Raw genomic sequence first — 23,746 nt, 5'->3', positions numbered from 1 at the left:
ACCTAGTGTGTGTGTGTGACAATCATTGGTACTTTTTAAATGTTGAGTTTGCCCCTGAGTGTGCCTAGTGAAGTGTCCAGTAAGGAGGCTCGTCCTCTACCACGTGACTCGGTGGATGCTTCTAGACTGGAGGGAGACCCCCCCCCCAAAGACAGCGTCTTTAAGGCACGCCCCCAATAATGTTGTCCGGGTGGAAATCGGGAGAAATTCGGGAGAATGGTTGCCCCGGGAGATTTTCGGGAGGGGCACTGAAATTCGGGAGTCTCCCGGGAAAATCGGGAGGGTTGGCAAGTATGGTCCCGGGTGGGACGGAACCAGGGACTGAACCAGACAAAAACCTCTCATAACTGCTCAAACAAACTTGTTTTGGTCTGTTTTCCGGAATCAAGTGTACAAGTGGCCTTGTGGTTAAAGTGTCCGCCCTGAGATCGGTAGGTCGTGAGTTCAAGCCCCGGCCGAGTCATACCCTAGACTATAAAAATGGGACCCATTACCTCCCTGCTTGGCACTCAGCATCAAGGGTTGGTCGTGAGTTCAAGCCCCGGCCGAGTCATACCCTAGACTATAAAAATGGGACCCATTACCTCCCTGCTTGGCACTCAGCATCAAGGGTTGGAATTGGGGGTTAAATCACCAAAAATGATTCCCGGGCGCGGCCACCGCTGCTGCTCACTGCTCCCCCCACCTCCCAGGGGGTGAATGTGATGGGTCACATGCAGAGGATAATCTCACCACACCTAGTGTGTGTGTGTGACAATCATTGGTACTTTTTAAATGTTGAGTTTGCCCCTGAGTGTGCCTAGTGAAGTGTCCAGTAAGGAGGCTCGTCCTCTACCACGTGACTCGGTGGATGCTTCTAGACTGGAGGGAGACCCCCCCCCCTCCCCCCCGCGCTCCCTTTATATGTCTCTCTCTTCCTCAGCGTCCTCATTCTCATCACTGCAGCAGCTGTTGTGTTGTGTTGTGTTCTCTTGTGTTGTGTCGTTCAAGGTGTTCCAGATGCTTCTGTTGGTGCTGCTGACCGCCTGCGTGTGCTCGGCGGCGAGGATCCCTCAGCTCAATCAACGCCCGATCATCGGTAAGCAAGATTCAATAAGGTGCTGCTCCACCGACACGATATCTACACGTTGTGTTGCCAGTGTGTGTCGTTGCGTATCACTTGTGTGGCATACCCATGCAAAGTCGTTTTGTCAACAACTGATGACAATATATTGTCATCAGTTGTCAACATTCATTAATGACTATACATTAAATCACGCAGCAATACAATGAAGCATTAAACGTACCCTCTTAGTTCTGTATCCAGACTGATTGATTGATTGATTGAGACTTTTATTAGTAGGTTGCACAGGGCAGTACATATTCCGTACAATTGACCATTAAATGGTAACACCCGAATAAGTTTTTCAACTTGTTTAAGTCGGGGTCCACGTAAATCAATTCATGGTAAGACACCTAATAAAGCCCCCGAAGTGGTGCAAGTATGTCGACTTTTCTAGATAAACATCAATGAACATCAAATTAAAAAGCTGAAGAACAAGAAGTGACTTTTTGTTTGTGACAAAGTGGCCGTTAGCAGCCTGCAATAATACAAATCCCACTGAGACTGGTCTACCTCAAATAACCTTTCACATGGTAAATCACAGACGTAAATAATCTGTTCTATGGCTAAACTGTAGAAATCATGAAACCGTTATAAAAAGGATTACAAGGAAAGAAGTGAATCGTTGGTAATGGTAAAGGATACAAGCAAAAAAATAGAGATAACACACAGATTATAAAAATTGAAAACAATATGTTTTGTATTAGAGATCAAATGAACATATCCAGAACATTTATTGTATATAATCATTGATAAAGATGATATTATAAAAATACAGTATAGGTCAATAATCGTTTATTAGTTTAATTAGATTTACAAGGTGAAACTAATATATGACATAGGCTCATTACATGCAACTCAAGATATATATATATATATATACATATATATATATATATATATATATATATATATATATATATATATATATATATATATATATATATATATATATATATATATATATATATATATATATATATATATATATATATATATATATATATATATATATATATTTTTTTTTTTTTTTTTTTTTTTTCGGTACTTTTCTAAATAAAGGGGACCACAAAAAATAGCATTATTGGCTTTATTTTAACAACAAATCTTACAGTACATTAAACATATGTTTCTTATTGCAAGTGTGTCCTTAAATAAAATAGTGAACACACAAGACAACTTGTATTTTAGTATTAAGTAAGCAAACCAAGGCTCCTAATTTATCTGCTGACGTATGCAGAAACATATTGTGTCATTTTCCATTCTATTATTTTGTCAAAATTATCAAGTACAAGTGGTAGAAAATGAATTATTAATCTACTTGTTCATTTACTGTTAATATCTGCTTACTTTCTCTTTCAACATGTTCTATTTACACTTCTGTTTAAATGTAATAATCAATTCTTCTGTTGTTTGATACTTTACATTAGTTTTGTGTGATACCACAAATTTGGGTATCAATCCGATACCAAGTCGTTACAGGATCATACATTGGTCATATTCAAAGTCCTCATGTGTCCAGGGACATATTTCCTGAGTTTATAAATATAATATACATTTTAAAAAACCGAAAAAAGATGTTGTGATGCCAGAAAATATCGACGTAATCATAGTAGTATCGGGGGTGGCAGACCGGTAGTTTTCAGCGGCGGTATAGTTCCGAATATGATTAATTAGTATCGCGGTACTATATATATATATATATATATATATATATATTCAATATATATATATATATATATTTAGACAATATAATTTGCCTGAGCGGCTAGGAGACACCGAGAGTAACAAGCGGTAGAAAATGGATTAGAAAGGACGGATTAAAAAAAATATTAATACAAAAATAAAAATAAATACACATTTTCTTGGCGTCACTATAGACAGCGATTTTAAATTCGACAAACAAGTCAATGGCGTTTTAAAATCGTGTTTTTATCATCTTCGTCTTTTAGCAAAGGTAAAACCATTTTTATCTTTTAACCTTTTTGAACAAGTCGTGCATGCTTTTATTTCAAGTCGCCTAGACTACTGCAATGCACTTTATGCTGGCATTAGCCAAAAAGCTCTCTCCCGGTTGCAGTTAGTCCAGAACGCGGCAGCACGACTTTTAACAGGGGCCAGGAAACGTGAGCATATAACCCCAATTCTTCGGAGTTTGCACTGGCTCCCTGTTCATTTTAGAATTGATTTTAAATCCTTGCTGTTTGTTTTTAAAGCTTTACATGGACTGGCACCTCAGTATATCTCGGACCTCATCCAAATTTACACTCCTGCGCGCGCTCTGAGGTCCGAGAGCCAGCTCCAGCTCGTGGTGCCCAGGACGAGACTTAAAACCAGGGGAGACAGGGCCTTCTCTGTGGTCGGCCCTAAACTCTGGAACACTCTGCCCCTCCATGTTCAAACTGCTCCCACAGTGGAGTGTTTTAAGTCTCGTCTAAAGACCCACTTTTATTCTTTGGCTTTTAACACTACGTGATTTGTGTGGTCTTCTGTCCTCTGTTGTCCTGTGTGGTTAGGGTTAGGGTTATAAATTTTGATGTCTATTTTACTGTTTTAATTGGTTTCACCCTTTAAAATCGTTTTTAATCATATTTATTTTTTATATTGTCTCTGTATTGGTTTTCTATTCATTTATTCTTTGTTTTTATTCAGTCATTGGTGTAGCATAATATTGTTTTTAATATAGTTTTTAATATTGTTTTTAATATTGTTTTTAACATGGCTGTGCAGCACTTTGGAAACATTCTTGTTGTGTAAATGTGCTATATAAATAAAGTGGATTGGATTGGATTGGATTGGGCTGTAGTTTGGGGACCCCTGGTTTATTTCTTCAAAAAGGGCAATGTTAAATGACAATATTTTGTATAATTTTGTGAAACCATTGGAATAAATGGTTGCCATTAGTTAGTTATTTAGTTGTTTAGCTAGCTAGTTAGTTAGTAAGTTAGTTAGCAAACTAACTCAAAACGTTATGAGTGGATTTTCATGACACTTTTTAGGAAATGTCCGAAATAGGATAAGGAACAAACAACTCCAATATGCGGGCCCAAGCAGAATTTTATTTTGAGCCCACTCCCCCCATATTTTTTTAAACTTTTTTAAATATATAAAAAAAAAGTTTACTTTTTTGATCTAACTTGAATTTTATTTGACGCATGCTTTGTACTAAAACAAATTAAAGTGAAGTTCAATCATTTTCTTTTTTATGCAAAATAAAAAAAATACCATATTTAAAACATAAAAATGCAAATCTCTCAGACAGTTTTTGAACCCAGTCTGACTACATTACGAGACCAGCACTAACAGTACACACCTGATAGGATGAAATTATATTTAACTAGGTTTAGCAAGAATATTGCAAATAGCTGAAGACTGTACCATACAGTAAATACTCTGCCACACATATATGGTCAAAAGTTCCAAGATAGGTACACATTAGTCAAGTCTGACAACCACCTGTTCTTACTGTGAATCCAGTCTTTAGGGCTGCTAGGAACAGACAGCAATGTCTTTCCTGCCATGTATGTCTTTTCATGTCGTACTTGCAATGTATATTTGTTTAATATCTCTGTGATGTCATTATCAATGTAAGTGCAGGAATGACCCAAGCTCGATATAAGTTGTGTGGGAACTCCCCCATATCGTTGTCTGATTCCTCATCGTGTCAAGTGTCTTAGCATTACCTACTATCAACACCAAATGTCAAAGTGAGAGTCTGAGGAACATTTGCCATTATATTTTTTATCAATGATAGAGCAGGACGGGTCTGGGAATACCTTTGTGTAGGATTTCATTCATTAATTGGCATTTTACACTTATTCACGCAAAAATGGGCCCCCCATGGATTGTGGGGCCTTACGAACAATGTGTGATCTGCATATATATAGGGAGGGGCGGCGCTGGGAAGAACTGATTAGATTTAGGACTGATCCGGATCATTTCTACTACCTTACATTTATTCATCTGTGTGTGTGTTAGTTGAGATAGAGGAGACAGACAAGGGTATTCACTTTGCTTCTTTCATTTTGCTATATATAGCTCAAAAAGTTATGGGTGATTATTTTCATGTAACTTTTAGAAAATGTCAGAAAAGGATAAAAACAGTTCTGACAAAGAAAAAGTGATAACATTTTGGGGCTGATTCGTATAATTTCTACTACAATACCTTACATTTATGTTGTTAGCTTCAATTTCTGTGTTTGCATGCCTGCAGCCCCACCTCCACACGCAGAGACAACGATAATGGATGACTGACAATAGGCTTCACTCCATTTCTTTAGTTCCGCTATAGATAACGTAAAAAGTCGTTAATGGATTTTATAAGGCCTGGCAGAGGTCTAAGGTCAATGTGTGTTTTTTTAGTTTTAGTTTCAACTAAGGTTGCGTGATATAGACAATATCTTATATGAATTATATACATTTGACGACAATGGGCGACTTGTCCAGGGTGTACCCCGCCTTCCGCCCGATTGTAGCTGAGATAGGCTCCAGCGCCCCCCGCGACCCCAAAGGGAATAAGCGGTAGAAAATGGATGGATGGATGGACAATAGAGATTTTAATACTATCTTTATATATTTGTATTTTTATTTTTTTACATTTTTATTTTTATTTTTTATTAATCAATCCAACAAAATAATACACAATAATACCATAATAATACAATTCCAATTCCAAAACCAAACACAGCAACATTCAGAACAGCAATCAACAGAGCAATTGAGAGGGCACACAAACATGACACAAAACAATCCAAAAGTAGTCAAACAAAAAGGAATAATATCAACAACAGTATCAATATTAATAAGAATTCCAACATAGCAGTGATTAGAAATCCCTCATTGACATTATCATCACAGCCATTTAAAAAAAACAATTATATTGTGATAATGCATGTTGATGACACATTCTAGCTGTGTCTGCAAATTTGACAGCAACAAATGACCGCGTCCTTAACGCTCTGTAGTATTTTTGCTTGCAGCTAATGTATCTCCACGGTGCAAAGCCACTTCTAAGTCAGTAATCTTTGCCTAAATGGCGACAAATAAATTATGTTTCTTACAAATATCATCCCCGGAAGGAGGAAGAAGAATCGCTAAACATGCTACAATGCACAACGTGGGAGGATAAATAAACCACAACCGCAAGCTAGAAGACTTGAATGTAAACAAAGGTGTGACAGTAATGATACCCAGTATAGTATAATTATTTGGTCAATACTATAGTGGTTATATCAATATTTTTTGTGACCAACAAATTATTTTGGCGTGTTTGTTATTGTATAAAAAAAAATTGAAATAAAAACTGGACACAGGAGGGCTTTAAGGGCAAAAACCAAATGATTTTAATCAGAGCCAATTGTAGGGAATAATTTAGATAGTTCACTGATATTTCGCCACCTTGTGTTTTTGTCTGTTTATAATTGTGATCAAAAAAGTAATCATTCAATGATCTTAAACATGTAACGTATCAGGGACTAATACTGCACCTGTAAACTTCTTGGTATTGGATCGATACGCACATTTGTAGTATCGCTTAAAACTAATGGGAAGTTTTCAAACAACAGAAGAATAAGTGAATATTACATTTTAACAGAAAAGTAGACATACACATGTTACAACAGGAAGTAACCAGATGTTAACAATACTATGGCAATCAGAATAATAGTAGTTTTGAGAAGATAATACAACTGTATATTACGCAATGTTTTATTGCATATGTCAGCAGCTAAATAAGTTGCCTTTACAACCCATTTTAATATGGTTATGTTATTATTTATTTACTAAATAATATATTGTATATTGTATATTGTTATCGCAGGAGGCAGCAAAATATATCGCAATATATATTTCAGGTCATATCGCCCATCTCTGTTTTCAATTTTAAATCTGATAAGAGAGACATTGAACAACTCAAAACGTTTATTGGCTCACCTCAGGCTTTTTTTGTTTGTTTTTTTGGAAATGTTTTTGTTTCATTTTTGTGTAAGGTTCCTAAGCTGAAGATGACTCATTTAAGTAACTGGAATTAGTTTTGAGCATTGAATTAGCAAATGCATGAACTATAGCCCCTTAGCATTTATGTTAATAGATTGATGCTAACAACACTACAGTGATTAAACAAAAAAAAACGATGAATCACAAAAAAATTATTTAGGCCACACAGTACTGAGATTTTAAAAAGTCTTCGATGTGTTCCACTCAGTCCTGTTCCGTTCCCATAATGCATTGTGCTGGCCATTGTATGCAACAGTTGTAACAGTGTCATGTCCTCCCAAGGTGTGCTGGCACAACAGGTCCTGCCATTTGACCATAATGCAACAGGCTCCTCCTACATTGCCGCCTCCTATATCAAATACCTGGAAAGCGCCGGGGCCCGCGTCGTTCCCATCAGGTAGGAGAAGCTTACGTGTTGAAGGGAACCTATTATGCAAAACCAACTGTTCATACCTATTGATATCTGTTTTTGTGTATTTGTATTTGGATCTGCAAAATCCGAAAATTTGAAATCAAACCATGGAGGCATGGCAGAGATATTTATAAAACAATCTTGCCTTCTTTCATACTTCCTCCAAACAAGCCGTTTGGAATTTGCAAATGTGACATTTCTCTGCCCATGACGCCAGCGGATTTTGCATATATGGTAGAAATGTACCCAAAGTGCTTTGCTCAATAAGCTCCTACCTTTTTCCTATCCTCTTGTTGTGGGGCAGACTGGCTCGCACATGCACATGTATCCTCCACTGTTGCCATTTATAATACAAACCCCGTTTCCATATGAGTAGGGAACTTGTGTTAGATGTAAATATAAACGGAATACAATGATTTGCAAATCATTTTTAACCCATATTCAGTTGAATATGCTACTAAGACAACATATTTGATGTTCAAACTGATAAACATTTTTTTTTGCAAATAATCATTAACTTTAGAATTTGATGCCAGTAACACATGACAAAGAAGTTGGGAAAGGTGGCAATAAATACTGATAAAGTTGAGGAATAGCTCATCAAACACTTATTTGGAACATCCCACAGGTGAACAGGCAAATTGGGAACAGGTGGGTGCCATGATTGGGTATAAAAGTAGATTCCATGAAATGCTCAGTCATTCACAAACAAGGATGGGGCGAGGGTCACCACTTTGTCAACAAATGCGTGAGCAAATTGTTGAACAGTTTAAGAAAAACCTTTCTCAACCAGCTATTGCAAGGAATTTAGGGATTTCACCATCTACGGTCCGTAATATCATCAAAGGGTTCAGAGAATCTGGAGAAATCACTGCATGTAAGCAGCTAAGCACGTAAGCAGCTAAGCCTGTGACCTTCGATCCCTCAGGCTGTACTGCATCAACAAGCGACATCAGTGTGTAAAGGATATCACCACATGGGCTCAGGAAAACTTCAGAAACCCACTGTCAGTAACTACAGTTGGTCGCTACATCTGTAAGTGCAAGTTAAAACTCTCCTATGCAAGGCGAAAACTGTTTATCAACAACACCCAGAAACGCCGTCGGCTTCACTGGGCCTAAGCTCATCTAAGATGGACTGATACAAAGTGGAAAAGTGTTCTGTGGTCTGACGAGTCCACATTTCAAATTGTTTTTGGAAACTGTGGACATCGTGTCCTCCGGACCAAAGAGGAAAAGAACCATCCGGATTGTTATAGGCGCAAAGTTGAAAAGCCAGCATCTGTGATGGTATAGGGTGTATTACTGCCCAAGACATGGGTAACTTACACATCTGTGAAGGCGCCATTAATGCTGAAAGGTACATACAGGTTTTGGAGCAACATATGTTGCCATCCAAGCAACGTTACCATGGACACCCTGCTTATTTCAGCAAGACAATGCCAAGCCACGTGTTACATCAACATGGCTTCATAGTAAAAGAGTGCGGGTACTAGACTGGCCTGCCTGTAGTCCAGACCTGTCTCCCATTAAAAATGTGTGGCGCATTAGGAAGCCTAAAATACCACAATGGAGACCCCCGGACTGTCGAACAACTTAAAGGCCTACTGAAACCCACTACTACCGACCACGCAGTCTGATAGTTTATATATCAATGATGAAATCTTAACATTGCAACACATGCCAATACGGCCGGGTTAACTTATAAAGTGCAATTTTAAATTTCCCGCCACACTTCCGGTTGAAAACGTCTATGTATGATGACGTATGCGCGTGACGTCGCGAGGTCAACGGAAGTGTTTGGACCCTATTGGACACAATACACAAAGCTTTGTTTTCTTCGACAGAATTCCACAGTATTCTGGACATCTGTGTTGGTGAATCTTTTGCAATTTGTTTAATGGACAATAGAGACTGCAAATAAGAAAGTTGTAGGTGCGATCGGTGTATTAGCGGCGGACTACAGCAACACCAGGAGGTTGTGTTTGAGCTGGATAGCAGACGCACTACGGTGAGTACAGCTTTGGCTTCCAAACATTTGATCGCTTGCCCGTACGTGCGTGTCGATATGTGCATGTCACGTACGTAACTTTGGGGAAATATATGTTTCTTGCCGACTCTGATGGCGGCCGGGGTGTCGTCGAAAGCTACAACGCCCACCGCCGCAGCTAAGTTAGCTTCTATTTGTTTGAATACACTGCAACGCATCGTACGTGCTGCGGAGAAGGTGATTGGCTGCAAGCTCCCATCCCTCCAGGACTTGTTCTCCTCCAGGACCAGGAGGCGTGTGGGTCGGATCACAGCTGACTCTTCTCACCCTGGACACACACTATTCTCCCCTCTCCCCTCAGGCAGGAGACTACGCTCCATCCAGACCCACACCTCCCGCCACCTGAACAGTTTTTTCCCCTCGGCCATCAGGCAAATGAACAATAACTCCTAACAGCAGCTCCTTAAATTCCTTGAATCCCTTCTAAGTCTATCTGATAGCTCAGTCACAGCTCTTTTTATACCAAATATGTGTTATATGTGTTTTATGTCGCACGTTTGCACTAAGAAAAATTCCTAGTTTGTGAACCCGTTCTCAAACAATGGCAATAAAACTATTCTGATTCTGATTCTGATTCTGATTTAGCTTCGCCAAGCTGAAATTATTAACCGTGTATTTACATGTTTATGGTTTAATAGTATTGTTGATCTTATGTCTATCCTTCCAGTCAGGGTTTTTTTTAATTTTGTTTCTATCTGCATTTTAGCCTGATGCTATCACGTTAGCTCTGTAGCTAAAGTGTTTCGTCGATGTATTGTTGTGGAGATAAAAGTCACTGTGAATGTCCATTTCGCGTTCTCGACTCTCATTTTCAAGAGAATATAGAATCCGAGGTGGTTTAAAATACAAATCCGTGATCCACAATAGAAAAAGGAGAGAGTGTGGAATCCAATGAGCCAGATTGTACCTAAGTTACGGTCAGAGCGAAAAAATATATGTCTTGCACTGCATTCTAGCACTCTAACGTTCCTCATCCACAAATCTTTCATCCTCGCTCAAATTAATGGGGTAATCGTCGCTTTCTCGGTCCGAATGTCTCTCGCTCCATTGTAACCAACGGGGAATTGTGAGGAATCCTTCAGCCTGTGACATCACGCTACTTCCGGTAGGGGCAAGGGTTGTTTTTATCAGATACCAAAAGTTGCAATCTTTATCGTCGTTGTTCTATACTAAATCCTTTCAGTAAAAATATGGCAATATCGCGAAATGATGAAATATGACACATAGAATGGATCTGCTATTCCCGTTTGAATAAAAAAAAATCATTTCAGTAGGCCTTTAAGCTGTACATCAAGCAAGAATGGGAAATAATTCCACCTGAGAAGCTTAAAAAATGTGTCTCCTCAGTTCCCAAACGTTTACTGAGTGTTGTTAAAAGGAAAGGCCATGTAACACAGTGGTGAACATGCCCTTTCCCAACTACTTAGGCACGTGTTGCAGCCATGAAATTCTAAGTTAATTATTATTTGCAAAAAAAAATAAAGTTTATGAGTTTGAACATCAAATATCTTGTCTTTGTAGTGCATTCAATTGAATATGGGTTGAAAAGGATTTGCAAATCATTGTATTGTGTTTATATTTACATCTAACACAATTTCACAACTCATATGGAAAAGGGATTTGTACAAAGTAGTGTGTTGTTATTATATCTGTCAATAGACTTGATTTGAAAGCGTTAAAAAATACAATGTGGTTGACAGGGACAAGGCGCCGTCGAAGTAAGGGCATGTAAATAAGAAAGTTAGAAAGCGGCTTGAAGATGGTTGATAAAACATAATCTAAGTAAAATGTTGACCAAAGAACCACCAGGACATGTTATGAAGACCACAAGGGAAGTGTTTTAAGCGAGAAAAGCATAATAATTTGACCCCTTTAAAAGGGAACTGCACTTTTTGGAGAATTCTCACAATCCTTATGTCACGTGGGGGTCGCCTCTTACTGCGGGGTTCGTTCTCTCGGGATGCAGACGGACCTCTCCGGACGAAGCGTGCAGGTAGAACATGATTTATTCCTCATAAATCATGCACCATACAAAGAAACAGGAAGTAAACCAAAGGGCTGCGTGCCGATCGCATGTGAAGCTAAGGTACAAACTTAGCACAGTAATCACGAAATAACCCTACGTGCCTGTTGCATACAGCAAACAACGAAACCAGACAGAGTGTGGCGAGCAACGTGAATAAATAGCTCTCTGATTAGTGCCCGGCAGCAGGTGAACGTGCCGAACACTAACCAGAGTTAGGTGAAACCATTCAGTACCCATGGTGACCAAAACAAACTCAGGAGTGCACAAAACAGGATCTGAGAGAGTCCGAAACTAACAAAACATGACTAAACAAAACATGATCCGGGTCACGGATCATGACACCTTTTGAGAGACAAGAACACATATGTCTTTATTTAATGCATTCTAACTCCTAAATAAACATAAATACATGCACCTGGGGATAGGTTGATTGGCAACACTAAATTGGCCCTAGTGTGTGAATGTGAGTGTGAATGTTGTCTGTCTATCTGTGTTGGCCCTGTGATGAGGTGGTGACTTGTCCAGGGTGTAAAACCTTCTGCCCGAAAGCAGCTGAGATAGGCTCCAGCACCCACCGTGACCCCGAAAGGGACAAGCGGTAGAAAATGGATGGATGGATAAAAGTCTGCTCATGATAGAGCCTATGGGAGCCTTGAAATCATGACATCATTGCCTCTATTCTGACCATAAAACCTAGTAAAAAACATCCCAAAGCACCAACAATACTCCATTTACATTTTGTGACCTGACTATTAACCAAGTATAAGTGATATTGTTATTATAAGCGCTAACTTTAAGTTCCTATTTTTAGCGTCGCATTGATCAAGAAAGGTACTTATGTTGCTGTATTGACAACATAAAAATGCAAATGGCCGCATGTCACAAACATGTTTTGTATTGAATACCTGGAATATGAATATCACTAATACTTGGTTAATATTCAATTCACAAAATGTAAATGGAGTATTGTTGGCGCTTTTTGAACGGATATTTATCGAATTATATGGGCGAAATAGTGGAGCTCCCATTGGCTCTGTCATGTTCTGTGGTCATGTTTTGTTTGGTTATGTTCTGTTGGGTTTTGGACTCTTTTAGTTCCTGTTTGCGCTCCCTTGTTTGGTCACCATGGCAACTCATTGTTTTCACCTGACTCATTTTTGACACGCGCACCTGTTGTAATCAAAGAGACTATTTAAGCCTGTCATTTTCAGTTAGTCGTCCTGGCGACATTGATATTCTGTTCATGCTATGTTGATGGGCTTTTCATGATCGATTCATACCATAGTTCATGCTTCATGCCATGCCACGTACATTTTTGTTTATTTAAGCCACAGTCTAGTGAGTTTTTTAGTTTCATGTTTCATGTTACAGTTAGCGAGTTTTTCATGTCCTAAGTTTTTTTGCCTTTGCTTTCACGTCCGTTAGGCACGCTCGCCTTCGGGTTGTTTTTTGTTTCATACGCTAAGTTTGTGTCTCCGCCTTGTGAGCGCCTTTTGTTTGTACTTTTTATAGTCAAAATTAAATCATGTTCCTACCTTCAAGCCATGACTGGTCTAGTCCGATTGCATCCCGGGAAAACAATCCTCGCAGCAAGCTGCGTAATAATCCACGGCATGACAGGCTCGGCTGTAAGCGGATTTTATTTACGTTTATTTAATATTTAGAATGCTTTTTTTTTTTTTTAATCCATCCGTCCTCATGTCTTTCAGAATGATTGAGAATGATAGGTAAAATTCCAAAAAAGTGCAGTTCCCCTTTAAGGACGTTAAATGTTAAGTCCATGTTTCCCCGTCTGTGACGTCATAACAACAAAAATGATACGGTGACCGAGACAGGTCATAACAAACGCCACAAGACAATATCTTTAATTATAACACAAAAACTTTCAGCTACAGCACGATTGCAAAAGCCACAACAAAGACAAATGACACAACACAATGATAAAGCCGCAACACAACATTAGGCCACAAAAGATGCTACCGACAAAACTAAGTTACAGTTACAAGTTACAGCAAATGACTTCCAGAACACAAGTGAAAGTTATATCATCAGAAACAAATTGATAGAAGAGTTGGATGAAGAAGGCCATGGAAATTAGGAAGCGAGGGGCAAACACTATCAACAAGGGATGAGAGGGCATACATGCTTCTGCACACCTGGGACGCTGTCCATCATCGGTGATGCAAGGGCAGAGAACAGATACTGTATGGCCACGTCGGGGGACTTTATTTAGCAGGTAAATCTACTCTTAAAATGTTGGTTACTGTACTTGTATTGAAAACTGCTTGAATATTGAAAAAGTGAAAGTGTTTCCTCTTTTTAAATCATCCTAAAGTGTTAGTTACACTTAATGTGAATGCTTTTTTGTATCCATATTTCATGTATACATACTGTAATTACCTTACAGAAATATTGGAAACTTCACCCGCACTGTCCAGTATCCACTATTTTATTTCAGTCACACGTGTGATTTATTTATTTTATAAGTTCTGCTTTCTTCAGTCCGGCATGATACTTCCATGATTGCTTTGTTCATTTGCTCACCAGAGTCAATCATACAGAAGAAGAATTTGCTAAGATCTTCTCTTCCATTAATGGGTGAGTGGATCCTTTTTTCCTGTGTTTTAAAATAAGTTAGTTCTCTTTGCGAGAGTCCAGATGTCCAACACATGTCCTCAGGTTGCTGTTGCCGGGAGGAGACGTGGACATCCAGAACTCGCCGCACACTCGGGCCGCCAAGATCTTGTACAAACTCGCTCTGAAGGTAAAAGGAGGCATGGCATTGTTTGGACAGTTCCTCCTACATTAGTAGGTGTGTGGGCCATACAATATAGAACATCATAAACTAAACATAATTTCCCAATTGTGGGATAAATGAAAGTCTAAAAAGTATATCAGAGAACATCATAGAGACAAAAGGTTTATATGAAATCCATCAGTGAAAAATTCTTAAATCTCCGCCCACATGAAGACACACCAGGCACAATGACAATAAAAATGTGGTTAAAATCATGTCACTTTGTCAGAGGTTGAGCTGTCAGGAATTAGCACACAGTAAACAAAAGACAGCTTGTCTGGTTCATTTGTTTTCTACCCTGAAATATCTAATTGTCGCCCCCTGCAGGCTAACGATGATCATGACTACTTCCCCATCTGGGGGACTTGTCAAGGTTTCCAGCAGCTGACAGTCTTGACAGCAAACAAACACCTCCTGACGCTCACCGACACCAAGGGGGTGGTGCTACCACTCACTTTCACGCCAGGTCCTGTTCGTTGTCTGCATAGCCTACACTTAGGCTACGTTTACACTGCAGCGCCAAAGTGGCTCAAATCGGATTGTTTCAAATTCAGATTTTTTTTCCAGCTGCCTGTTACACTACATGTAAAATGTGATCTTCATCAGACTCCAGTGGCGTGCAGTGAGGTTAATGTCTGGTGAGGCACTGCATCATCACAGTCAGATTTACAAACATATGAACCCTAAATAGTATCTTATTCACCATGTGATTGGCAGCAGTTAACGGGTTATGTTTAAAAGCTCATACCAGCATTCTTTACACAACTGTAGCACACAAAAAAGCACATTTAATAAAAAAAACATTATTATGGTCTTACCTTTCTTGCTGGACATCCACACAGCCAGCCTTTGCGTGTGTACCACGCCGTTTGAAAAGAACGGGTCTTCTGTCCCGAAGTCAAAAGCAAACCTTTTAGCTTCGGCGTTGGTCTATCTTAAATTATTACCTCCTGCTTCGATTGAAAGTCCAGTTTAGAAAACTGTTTTATTTTACATATGTAATCCAAAAAAAGTCCAGACGAGAGGAAATAAACAATCGCTTTTTTTTTTCTTTTTTTTTTTTTCTTCTGCGGCCGAGGAATGATCTCTGGGATCACTACCGCCCTCTACCACCAGGAGGCCGGATTACTGCGAGCCTCAACCAGTACGTCTTTTGCAGCAGATTTATGAATGCTCAGCACAAGAAATACGTTACACACATACAGTTTTTGACAAAATACACTGTACATTATATACCTCAGCTAACTAAACTATGCCATAGTTTAGTTAGCTGATATAATTCATATAGCAATACAGTCTCACTGCACAGCAGCTCAGCAGTTAGCCGAGTCATTGTGCACAATCCATGTTGAGGCACAAATCAGTGACGTGCCTCAACTGGCTGCTGATCACCGCACCGTCTCTTCTCAGTATTTGAACGGCAAATGTGAAAATAAAAATAATCTAAAACTGGTGAAGTTAAATGGAAAATAACTTTAGTATAATCACTGGATACATACAACAATTTAATTATTATTATTTTCTTTTTACATTTTTTTTCTTTCCATGATGGCAGGTGAGGCCCCGCCTCCCCTGCCTCTAGTGACTGCACGCCACTGTCAGACGTAAACGCGCACAGGCCCCAATGTGGCCCCAATGTCACATGCGCAGTTCGATAAAGTGAAAAAAAAGGAAGTTGACAGAATTCCGTAAATGAAAAAGGAAGTCGTTACTACTACTACAAAATAAAATAAAAGTTGCCACACCTTAAAAGTGAGTGGTTTTTTAACGTGAAAATAAAATAATATAATATATGAATGGATATATAGTGTAATATATTTGAGAGGGTTCTAATCTTTTGATGGCTGTTAAGTAGAGGCAAAACGGACATCAGAGTGGAACTACATTAGCTTTATTTTTCAAATTACTTACGTAAACAACTTATGCAATGTACGTAACATGTAAGCAAATACACCACATTGTCAATTCTTCAACAATCGCTATTTCTTTGGAATTAAAATTTGAATTCACATATTACATATAACCTATTATTTGCGCACTATTGACGAGTGATCCACCAAAAATTTGGCCGTCGAAAAAATACTCACCGAAACCAGATGTGATGAAATATCCACTTACGCTGGTGGACTGCGCCTTTCTCTGTGCACACGAATGACATAACTCGCCCAAAGTTGACAAAAAAGTCACATACAGGTCGCATTCAGGTTGTATTGCCGTTTAGACTGCAGTCACATTTGCAAAGATCAGATTCCAATCCGATTTGGACTACCTCCTGATGTGGCCTGAATCTGATGCGAAAAAAATCAGATTTGAAGCAGTTTTGTACGGAGCCCCTAAAGGGACATGGGAATTTATTTTTTTTTAGACATGTATCTCGTGCGCACGAGAAAGTATCTCGTGGCCACGAGAAACTTTCTCGTGGCCACGAGAAACTTTTTATAAAAAAATAAAAAATAAATAAAAAAATATTTATTTTATTTTATTTTTATTTTTTTTTTATAAAAAGTTTCTCGTGGCCACGAGAAACTTTAACGTTCTCGTGGCCACGAGAAAGCATTGGATGCGTGCTGATGGTTTTAGACATACCCATATAATTTATATGTGTATATATAATATATACACATATAAATATATGTGTATATATAATATATACACATATAAATTATATGGGTAGATATTTGCTCTAAAAAGGGTATTTCAACAAGTAAACAGTACAGTAGGTAGTTGATGTTGATATATGTAATGCACATAAGGGTATTCTAGTCAGATGTGCGTGTGTAAATATGCGATGTGATATCAAAATATTACGTCGAATCACTTTTTGTCAGGCAATATTACATTTAATGACAATTTTACATAAATGAATACATCCAAACACGTTGTACATATTTATTATGTGCAGGAAGAAATAACAGTTACAATTGTGTGTGTATCTTCCAAACAAGAAAGACGTTTTATCACATCAACATGGGACTAACTGGCACACTCCGCTTTGCTGCAGGTCCGCAAGCCACGCCCACCCCCCACAGCCACAGAAGAGGAAAACTATCCTTTCCCGGGCATGATAAAGTCTTAAATAACGTCAAACACGTAGCGTTACAATAACCAGGAAGATAAAGTGTTTGTCTCACACCTACTAATCAAGCATTCACATTTTGCCACAACACACATGGGGGAAAGTCTTAATTGGAAATACAGACATATTAACTCCTAAACTGCCATTTTAACACACACCAAACCATCAGCACGCATCCAATGCTTTCTCGTGGCCACGAGAAACTTTTTATTAAAAAAAAAAAAAAAATATATATATATATATATATATATATATATATATATATATATATATATATATATATATATATATATATATATATATATATATATTTTTTTTTTCATGGGAATTTATTTTTTTTAGACATGTATCTCGTGTGCACGAGAAACTTTTTATTAAAAAAAAAATATATATATATATATATATATATATATATATATATATATATATATATATATATATATATATATATATATATATATTTTTTTTTTTAATAAAACGTTTCTCGTGCACACGAGATACATGTCTAAAAAAAATAAATTCCCATGTCCCTTTAGGGGCTCCGTAGTTTTGAGAGTTTAGATTAACAAAAAAAATCTGATCTATGTCACTTGAGGGCAAAAAAAATCTGATTTGGTGTGCAGTGTAAACAGGGCCTATGACTTTTTTTTTTTTTTTTTAAACAGTAATCTGTTGCAGGGTCAAACTGTGGCCTGAAGTTGTAAGCCTTATTTTTTCCTGCAGAAGGTGGAACATACAACCTTAAGAGTATTATTTTTTACAGTTTCCACTGTAATCTTTGTCGGTGTGTCTTGATTTGTTGTCATGGTAACCTGAGGCTGACATGCTCTTGTTCCGGTCCTCCAGATGCCTCGTCCAGTCGTCTGTTCAGGGACTTTCCCAAGGACCTAATGAATTCACTGGCTCAGGAGAACATCACCAGCAACTTCCACAAGTGGAGTCTGTCTCTTCAGGTATTTTCCAGATTTTTTAATTAACTTACTTACTTTACTGCTGGAAGATGCTGCTATTAATGTGAACCTGAATGTGATGTGAATCTGTGAACCTTCAGAACTTCAGCCAGAACGCCAAGCTGAAGAAGTTTTACAAAGTGCTTTCTACAAACACGGATGGGAAGAAGGACTTCATCTCCACCATGGAAGGTCCTTTTCCACACTACTATCTTTGTTCAGTCATTACTACAAAGAGCAATCCATCCAAGAATTTACAATCACAAAAATTAATGCAATTACAACCAATCTCCGCAAATTATTATCTTTGTCCAGTGCCCGCAACTTTCCCGCATTTTTTGGCCAATCAGCGTCATTTTCACCAAAATAATTTGTCTCTGAGCGACGCCCAAACCTCCAGGTCAACTGTCTGATCAAAATGTATGTTTGTTTCTTGTGTAGACGAAGCAGGCACAGCAAAGTGGAACAATATTACAACTCTTTATTGCTCAAACAACACAATCGCCATCCGCCGGCATAGCTCAGGCCTATTATCCTGTTCCTGTAAATATCACTAAGCCTTCTGGGTAATGTAGTATATAAACACTTACTTCCTAATGTACATGTATTTATGAATTTATTTTAGCTTTATTTAGTTGGTGAAAGACACTTAAGAACACGTTTTCATTTGCAATGCTGACCGAGCAAAGTGGCAGTATTTACATGTTAGAGAAGTTGAAGTGTAAAGATAATCACTCATCGTCACTCATTTACCAACAGAAAATGTGCGCTATAGATTACTCTCAACAGTTCACAAATGCTCTTAACGTGTGGGGGTATATGTGTTAAAACATACATAAATGTTTAAGATGAACAAACATTTTTTAAGTGTAAAATATACACGGAGAATGTCTGCAACTTGTGGAGGACAGAGCAGACACTGGAAAATAAGGAAGCCTTTGGTAGTGTTTATTTCCATAATTAAAATAAATTATTACTATTATTAGAATAAATTAAAACAGTACAGTCATTTTAAAATAAGCTCTGAATGTGTGCTTTTACTGCCCCCTAGTGTCTGTGAAACAAAATGAGTAAAACATCAATACAGTATTTGTTTTTCCATTTTTGTTGACATCCTGTGCTTTTTGGGGTAAATGTTACAAAGAACACTTAAACAATTCATAACAAATTCATAAAATCACAAGTTGATTAACTGTTCTTGTAAAATAATATGCTTCAAAACATCACAACTATTGCCGCAACTTCCTGAAAAAGCATCCGCAAATTCAGGCATCTTAGGTCGCGACAATCACAAAAAAATCTTGCAAAATCCTACAGGGACTGAAAGACTTTGACATGCTTGTGGTTCCTTTCAGCCTACAACTACCCCTTCTATGGCGTGCAGTGGCATCCAGAGAAAACCCCTTTCGAGTGGGTGGATAAGCCTGGCATGGTCCACTCCCCCTCAGCTGTACGAGCTTCCTTCTACACTGCGAGCTTCTTTGTTTCGGAAGGTAACGTCATCAGTAACTTTCAATGTTTACTTGTACAAAGCTGGACAGCCAGTTAACATCTAAATTTCCTCCAATAAGCACACAAGGTTGGTCTTTTCCTCTATTTCAGTCAAGTCATTTATAAAAGGTAAACATGGTAGGCTATAGACTAATAGCAGCTACACAACAGCTAAGCACATAGTAGCACAAAAGCTAGACATACATAATAAGTGTCCTTCATTGAACAATATTGCAATTCTTACTATTCTTACTATCACCAAGTTTTGAAAAAATAAATGACTTGCAGTTCATTAAAACAGTTAAAAAAATGTTCCTTGTTGACTACTAGATTGCATTTGTATCCAAATATTGGGGTATTTTCTCAAGCAAATGTTATTAATGCAAACAAATGTTAACCTGTGATAAACCATGATTATTCATATATATTGTGGCGTTGGGAAGAGTTGCCGCTGGGATTATTGGATTGCGGGTTTTAGTTTACGTGTTTGTAAGCGCATTGGCGTTTAGATGGACAATCGTATTGACAGTTGGTTTATGGTATGTGTCAACTACCGTATTGCTTGTTGTGCTGTTTATTTTTGCTTGGTTCTGTTTATAGATCTCTTTAATGAACTCATTGGTGTTGTCAGATGCACAATATTTACTTTATTTGTATGATAATTGCACCCTTTGTGAGATATATGATCAGCTACACAAACCTGCAACTACCCTGCCAGCTTCAACATTACATCTTCTAATTTGGTGGAAGGCATGATCATTTTCTTCATTCTCACCTCCTGACCCGTCATCACCTATTCCTGCTTCTCTCTTACAGCCATGAAGAGCCAACACAGCTTCTCCAGTCCAGCAGAGGAGGAGCAAGCACTCATCTACAACTTCCCCCCCATCTTCAAAGGCGCCAACGCCATCTTTGTGCAGATCTATTACTTAGACTGACACCCGGGAGAAAACTGACATGAGAAGACCTAACGTGTCACCCAAGCAACAAAATGAAAATAACTCTTAGTCATTAAGTCAGTGCTCACTAGATTAGTTTATTTCACTTATTTGTTTGTCAAATTGTAAAATGATCCTTGTTAAAAAGGAGCGTGTAATATCCATGCCAGGCCACTAATTGGCGATGTCACATCATGAAGAAAGGCTAAACACTTACAACACCAACTGTCTCACGCCATGCTGTGTCTCAAATCAAATACTTCAGTAAGTACACTTAAAGTAGAACAGCTCTTTTTGGGCGGAATTTTACAGGAATACAAAATTTACAAAATAAACCACATGATGTTAGTACATCAGTCGGGGAAAAAGATCAAACTACATAAATAACATACAATAATTTGATTTTGATATACTTTTTTCATCTTGATATATTGAAAATTAACACCAATGAGTTGACTGATGAACATTATCACATAATTTATTCAGAAAATATAAATAACGACAAATAAAGTATAGATACTATTAACCGCAACAGGTCATTGTAAAAAAAACAACAACAACATTATGATTTGTACGATTTCAGAATGTGCTTTCTCTATTTTTAAACAAAGAAAACAATCTGAGGTTGTCTTTATTTGTAAGTTATCGTGCCATGACTTTACCGGTCCGGCCCACTTGGGAGTGGCCCCCAATCTAAAATGAGTTTGACACCCCTGGACTAAAGTGTGCAAATTGAGACACAGCATTATTCTAGGAGAGGTAATACGGCATATAAATCATGTTGTCTGTTGATCACAGTGTTTTTATATTTCGAGACCTTGTTAAAGTTTTAGAGTGTAGATTGAGGAAAATGAAAATATACCACCCCTGGAAAATAAAATATGAACTCTCCAGTTTTGGAGGATGATCATTCAGTTGTTCAATTTTGTAGATAAAATTAGTAACATATTGGCTCTTAATTAGTCATTATTAATGCCTTATTCTGCATGGCCTTATTATACAACCAGTAAGCCATTAACTAAGAGTTAACTAACCCTTACCCTTATTGCTTATTAGTAACCCTAACCCTAACCCTTATATGTTCTCCTAGTGTCCAAATAACTCTAAATTAAGTCTTTGTTACTTTAATAAGCAACTAATTAATGGTGAATATGTTCCCCATACTAAAGTGTTACCATATACACTTACATATACATAAACATGAAGGTCATGTCGGGTCTCCTTTCTTCATTTCTGCTTAATTAATGTACCAGTTATTCAATAAAAGCATCCTAGACTTCTGAGTGTGTATGAGTGTGTTCACATTGAAAAGCACAGCAAAATGCACAATGCAGGACACTTCGGGCCTGATTTACCAAGATTCAAATACCTTGCGCTAAACAGCATGTGCAATCTGTAAAATAGCATGTACTATTAGTGGGTGTGTTGCGTGTGATTTGCTAAGACCGCGTGTGCAATTGTAAAGCGGTGCAGACCACCCTATATAAATGAGGATGTTGTGTGTACTATACGGGGCATCACCAAGGAAACTCCTACATGTGGCGTGTTGCTATGTTTTCAAACATGCAGGAGACATCTACCACTTTGCATGTGCATTTTAGAAGCAGCCGTGCAGCACATCTACATTGACACCAAGCATGGAACATTTCAATATTCACTTAACACCAAACATCAAAACATCTTTAAAGCTCACATTTATGCATTCACACACAGCGCCCACATTTGGGAAGCAGGATGAGGTGACAGAAAAAAGCTAAAAAGAAAAATTGATACATATATTTTTGGCAGCATCAGATAAAGTTATGTTTAAAGGAGCCATATGTAATAATTTAATGTCAAGTCATCAATAAATGGCTCTGATATGTGAAAAGACATTAATAAATCATGTTCTTTTCGAATACCTCTATAACTGATAACGGTTTAAAAATTTCAAAATTAGATTTACAGCCCCGAAATCTTGTTATTGTTTTCATTTCCTCCACCGTTTGACCAATTAGAAAGTCTGTGAGTGTGTCACATCCAGATTGCCAGTTACGCACCGCCACCTTCGTCGAGCTACTGCCACTGGTAAAGTTACTAAACATGTCAGACCTTAGTAAATCTAAAAGGCGTCGTTACGATTCTCAACTTATTTGACAATGCCAGGAACAAAACGAGGATTTGTATTGGGGATGCCTTTGAAAAATGGAGACGATTGAAGGCGGAGAAGATTTTTTTATCTGACGCCAAACTTGCTAATTTCCTCCTTGATAGGTAAGTCAGGCATTTACGTTTTCTTATTACTTGTAATAAATGGAAATTGACATGACTTGACTTGACTTGACTTTATTTATTCATGCTTGCAGTGGAGCCAAGGCCCCACTGAAAAAACAGCTGAACTTTACAATGAATATTAAACAAACAAAGATAAAAAAAAATGAAAAGAACAGACAGTATTTTATATAAAAAAAACATTTTCATTTTCAGGGCAACAGCAGCATGGAAACTATTAGCATTCTGGTATATGACTGTAGTACTTATTTAATTAGATAGTATTATTATACAGTTTAATTGCAGTATGCAGGGTAGAGTTTTTAAGTCTCTTTGTCTTGGCTTTGGGCTCGGGTTCAGCCAGCTTATGTTGGTTCCTCAATGTCCTGGCAGTGCGGCTGCCTCGTGTTGGAGGTAGCAGGTCATGCAGAGGGTGTTGCTCATCATGCATATCCCTGACCAGCTTCACTGCAGCCTCCTCTATCCTGGTCTGGAGTGATGGTAGGGGTTGTGAGATGTTTCCAGCTCTCCTCGTAATGATTTTACAGGCACGTTTCTGGACTCGCTCTAACTCTGCCTGTTGTTTTTTGGAGCAGCCCACTAAGAGCACTGAGCTATATTCCAGACACTGCCTGACGAGAGTGGTGTAGATGGTAACAAG

General features: G+C 38.1%; 1 protein-coding gene across 1 annotated transcript; it reads left to right on the top strand.

Annotated features, from left to right (window-relative positions):
• Window positions 1–932: 932 nt before the first annotated feature.
• zgc:171566 lies at window positions 933–22,104 on the top strand. The gene is made up of 9 exons (XM_062070257.1): window positions 933–1,078; window positions 7,379–7,493; window positions 14,131–14,181; window positions 14,263–14,347; window positions 14,708–14,846; window positions 18,303–18,409; window positions 18,508–18,598; window positions 19,762–19,899; window positions 20,714–22,104. The coding sequence occupies exons 1-9, from the start codon at window positions 1,000–1,002 to the stop codon at window positions 20,833–20,835; spliced, it is 927 nt and encodes a 308-aa protein (XP_061926241.1). The 5' UTR covers window positions 933–999; the 3' UTR covers window positions 20,836–22,104.
• The last annotated feature ends 1,642 nt before the right edge of the window (window positions 22,105–23,746 follow it).

This window comes from Entelurus aequoreus, linkage group LG01 (genome assembly GCF_033978785.1).
Source record: "Entelurus aequoreus isolate RoL-2023_Sb linkage group LG01, RoL_Eaeq_v1.1, whole genome shotgun sequence".
Lineage (NCBI taxonomy): Eukaryota > Metazoa > Chordata > Actinopteri > Syngnathiformes > Syngnathidae > Entelurus > Entelurus aequoreus.
The sequence above is the reverse complement of the archived record's forward strand: the minus strand, read 5'-3'. Positions and strand labels throughout refer to the sequence as shown.

Coding starts and splice junctions, on each gene's coding strand:
- zgc:171566 (XM_062070257.1), top strand. CDS start 1,000: ATGCTTCTGTTGGTGCTGCTGACCGCCTGCGTGTGCTCGGCGGCGAGG. Junction 18,599..19,761: donor CTTCATCTCCACCATGGAAG/GTCCTTTTCCAC, acceptor GGTTCCTTTCAG/CCTACAACTACCCCTTCTAT. Junction 19,900..20,713: donor GAGCTTCTTTGTTTCGGAAG/GTAACGTCATCA, acceptor TCTCTCTTACAG/CCATGAAGAGCCAACACAGC.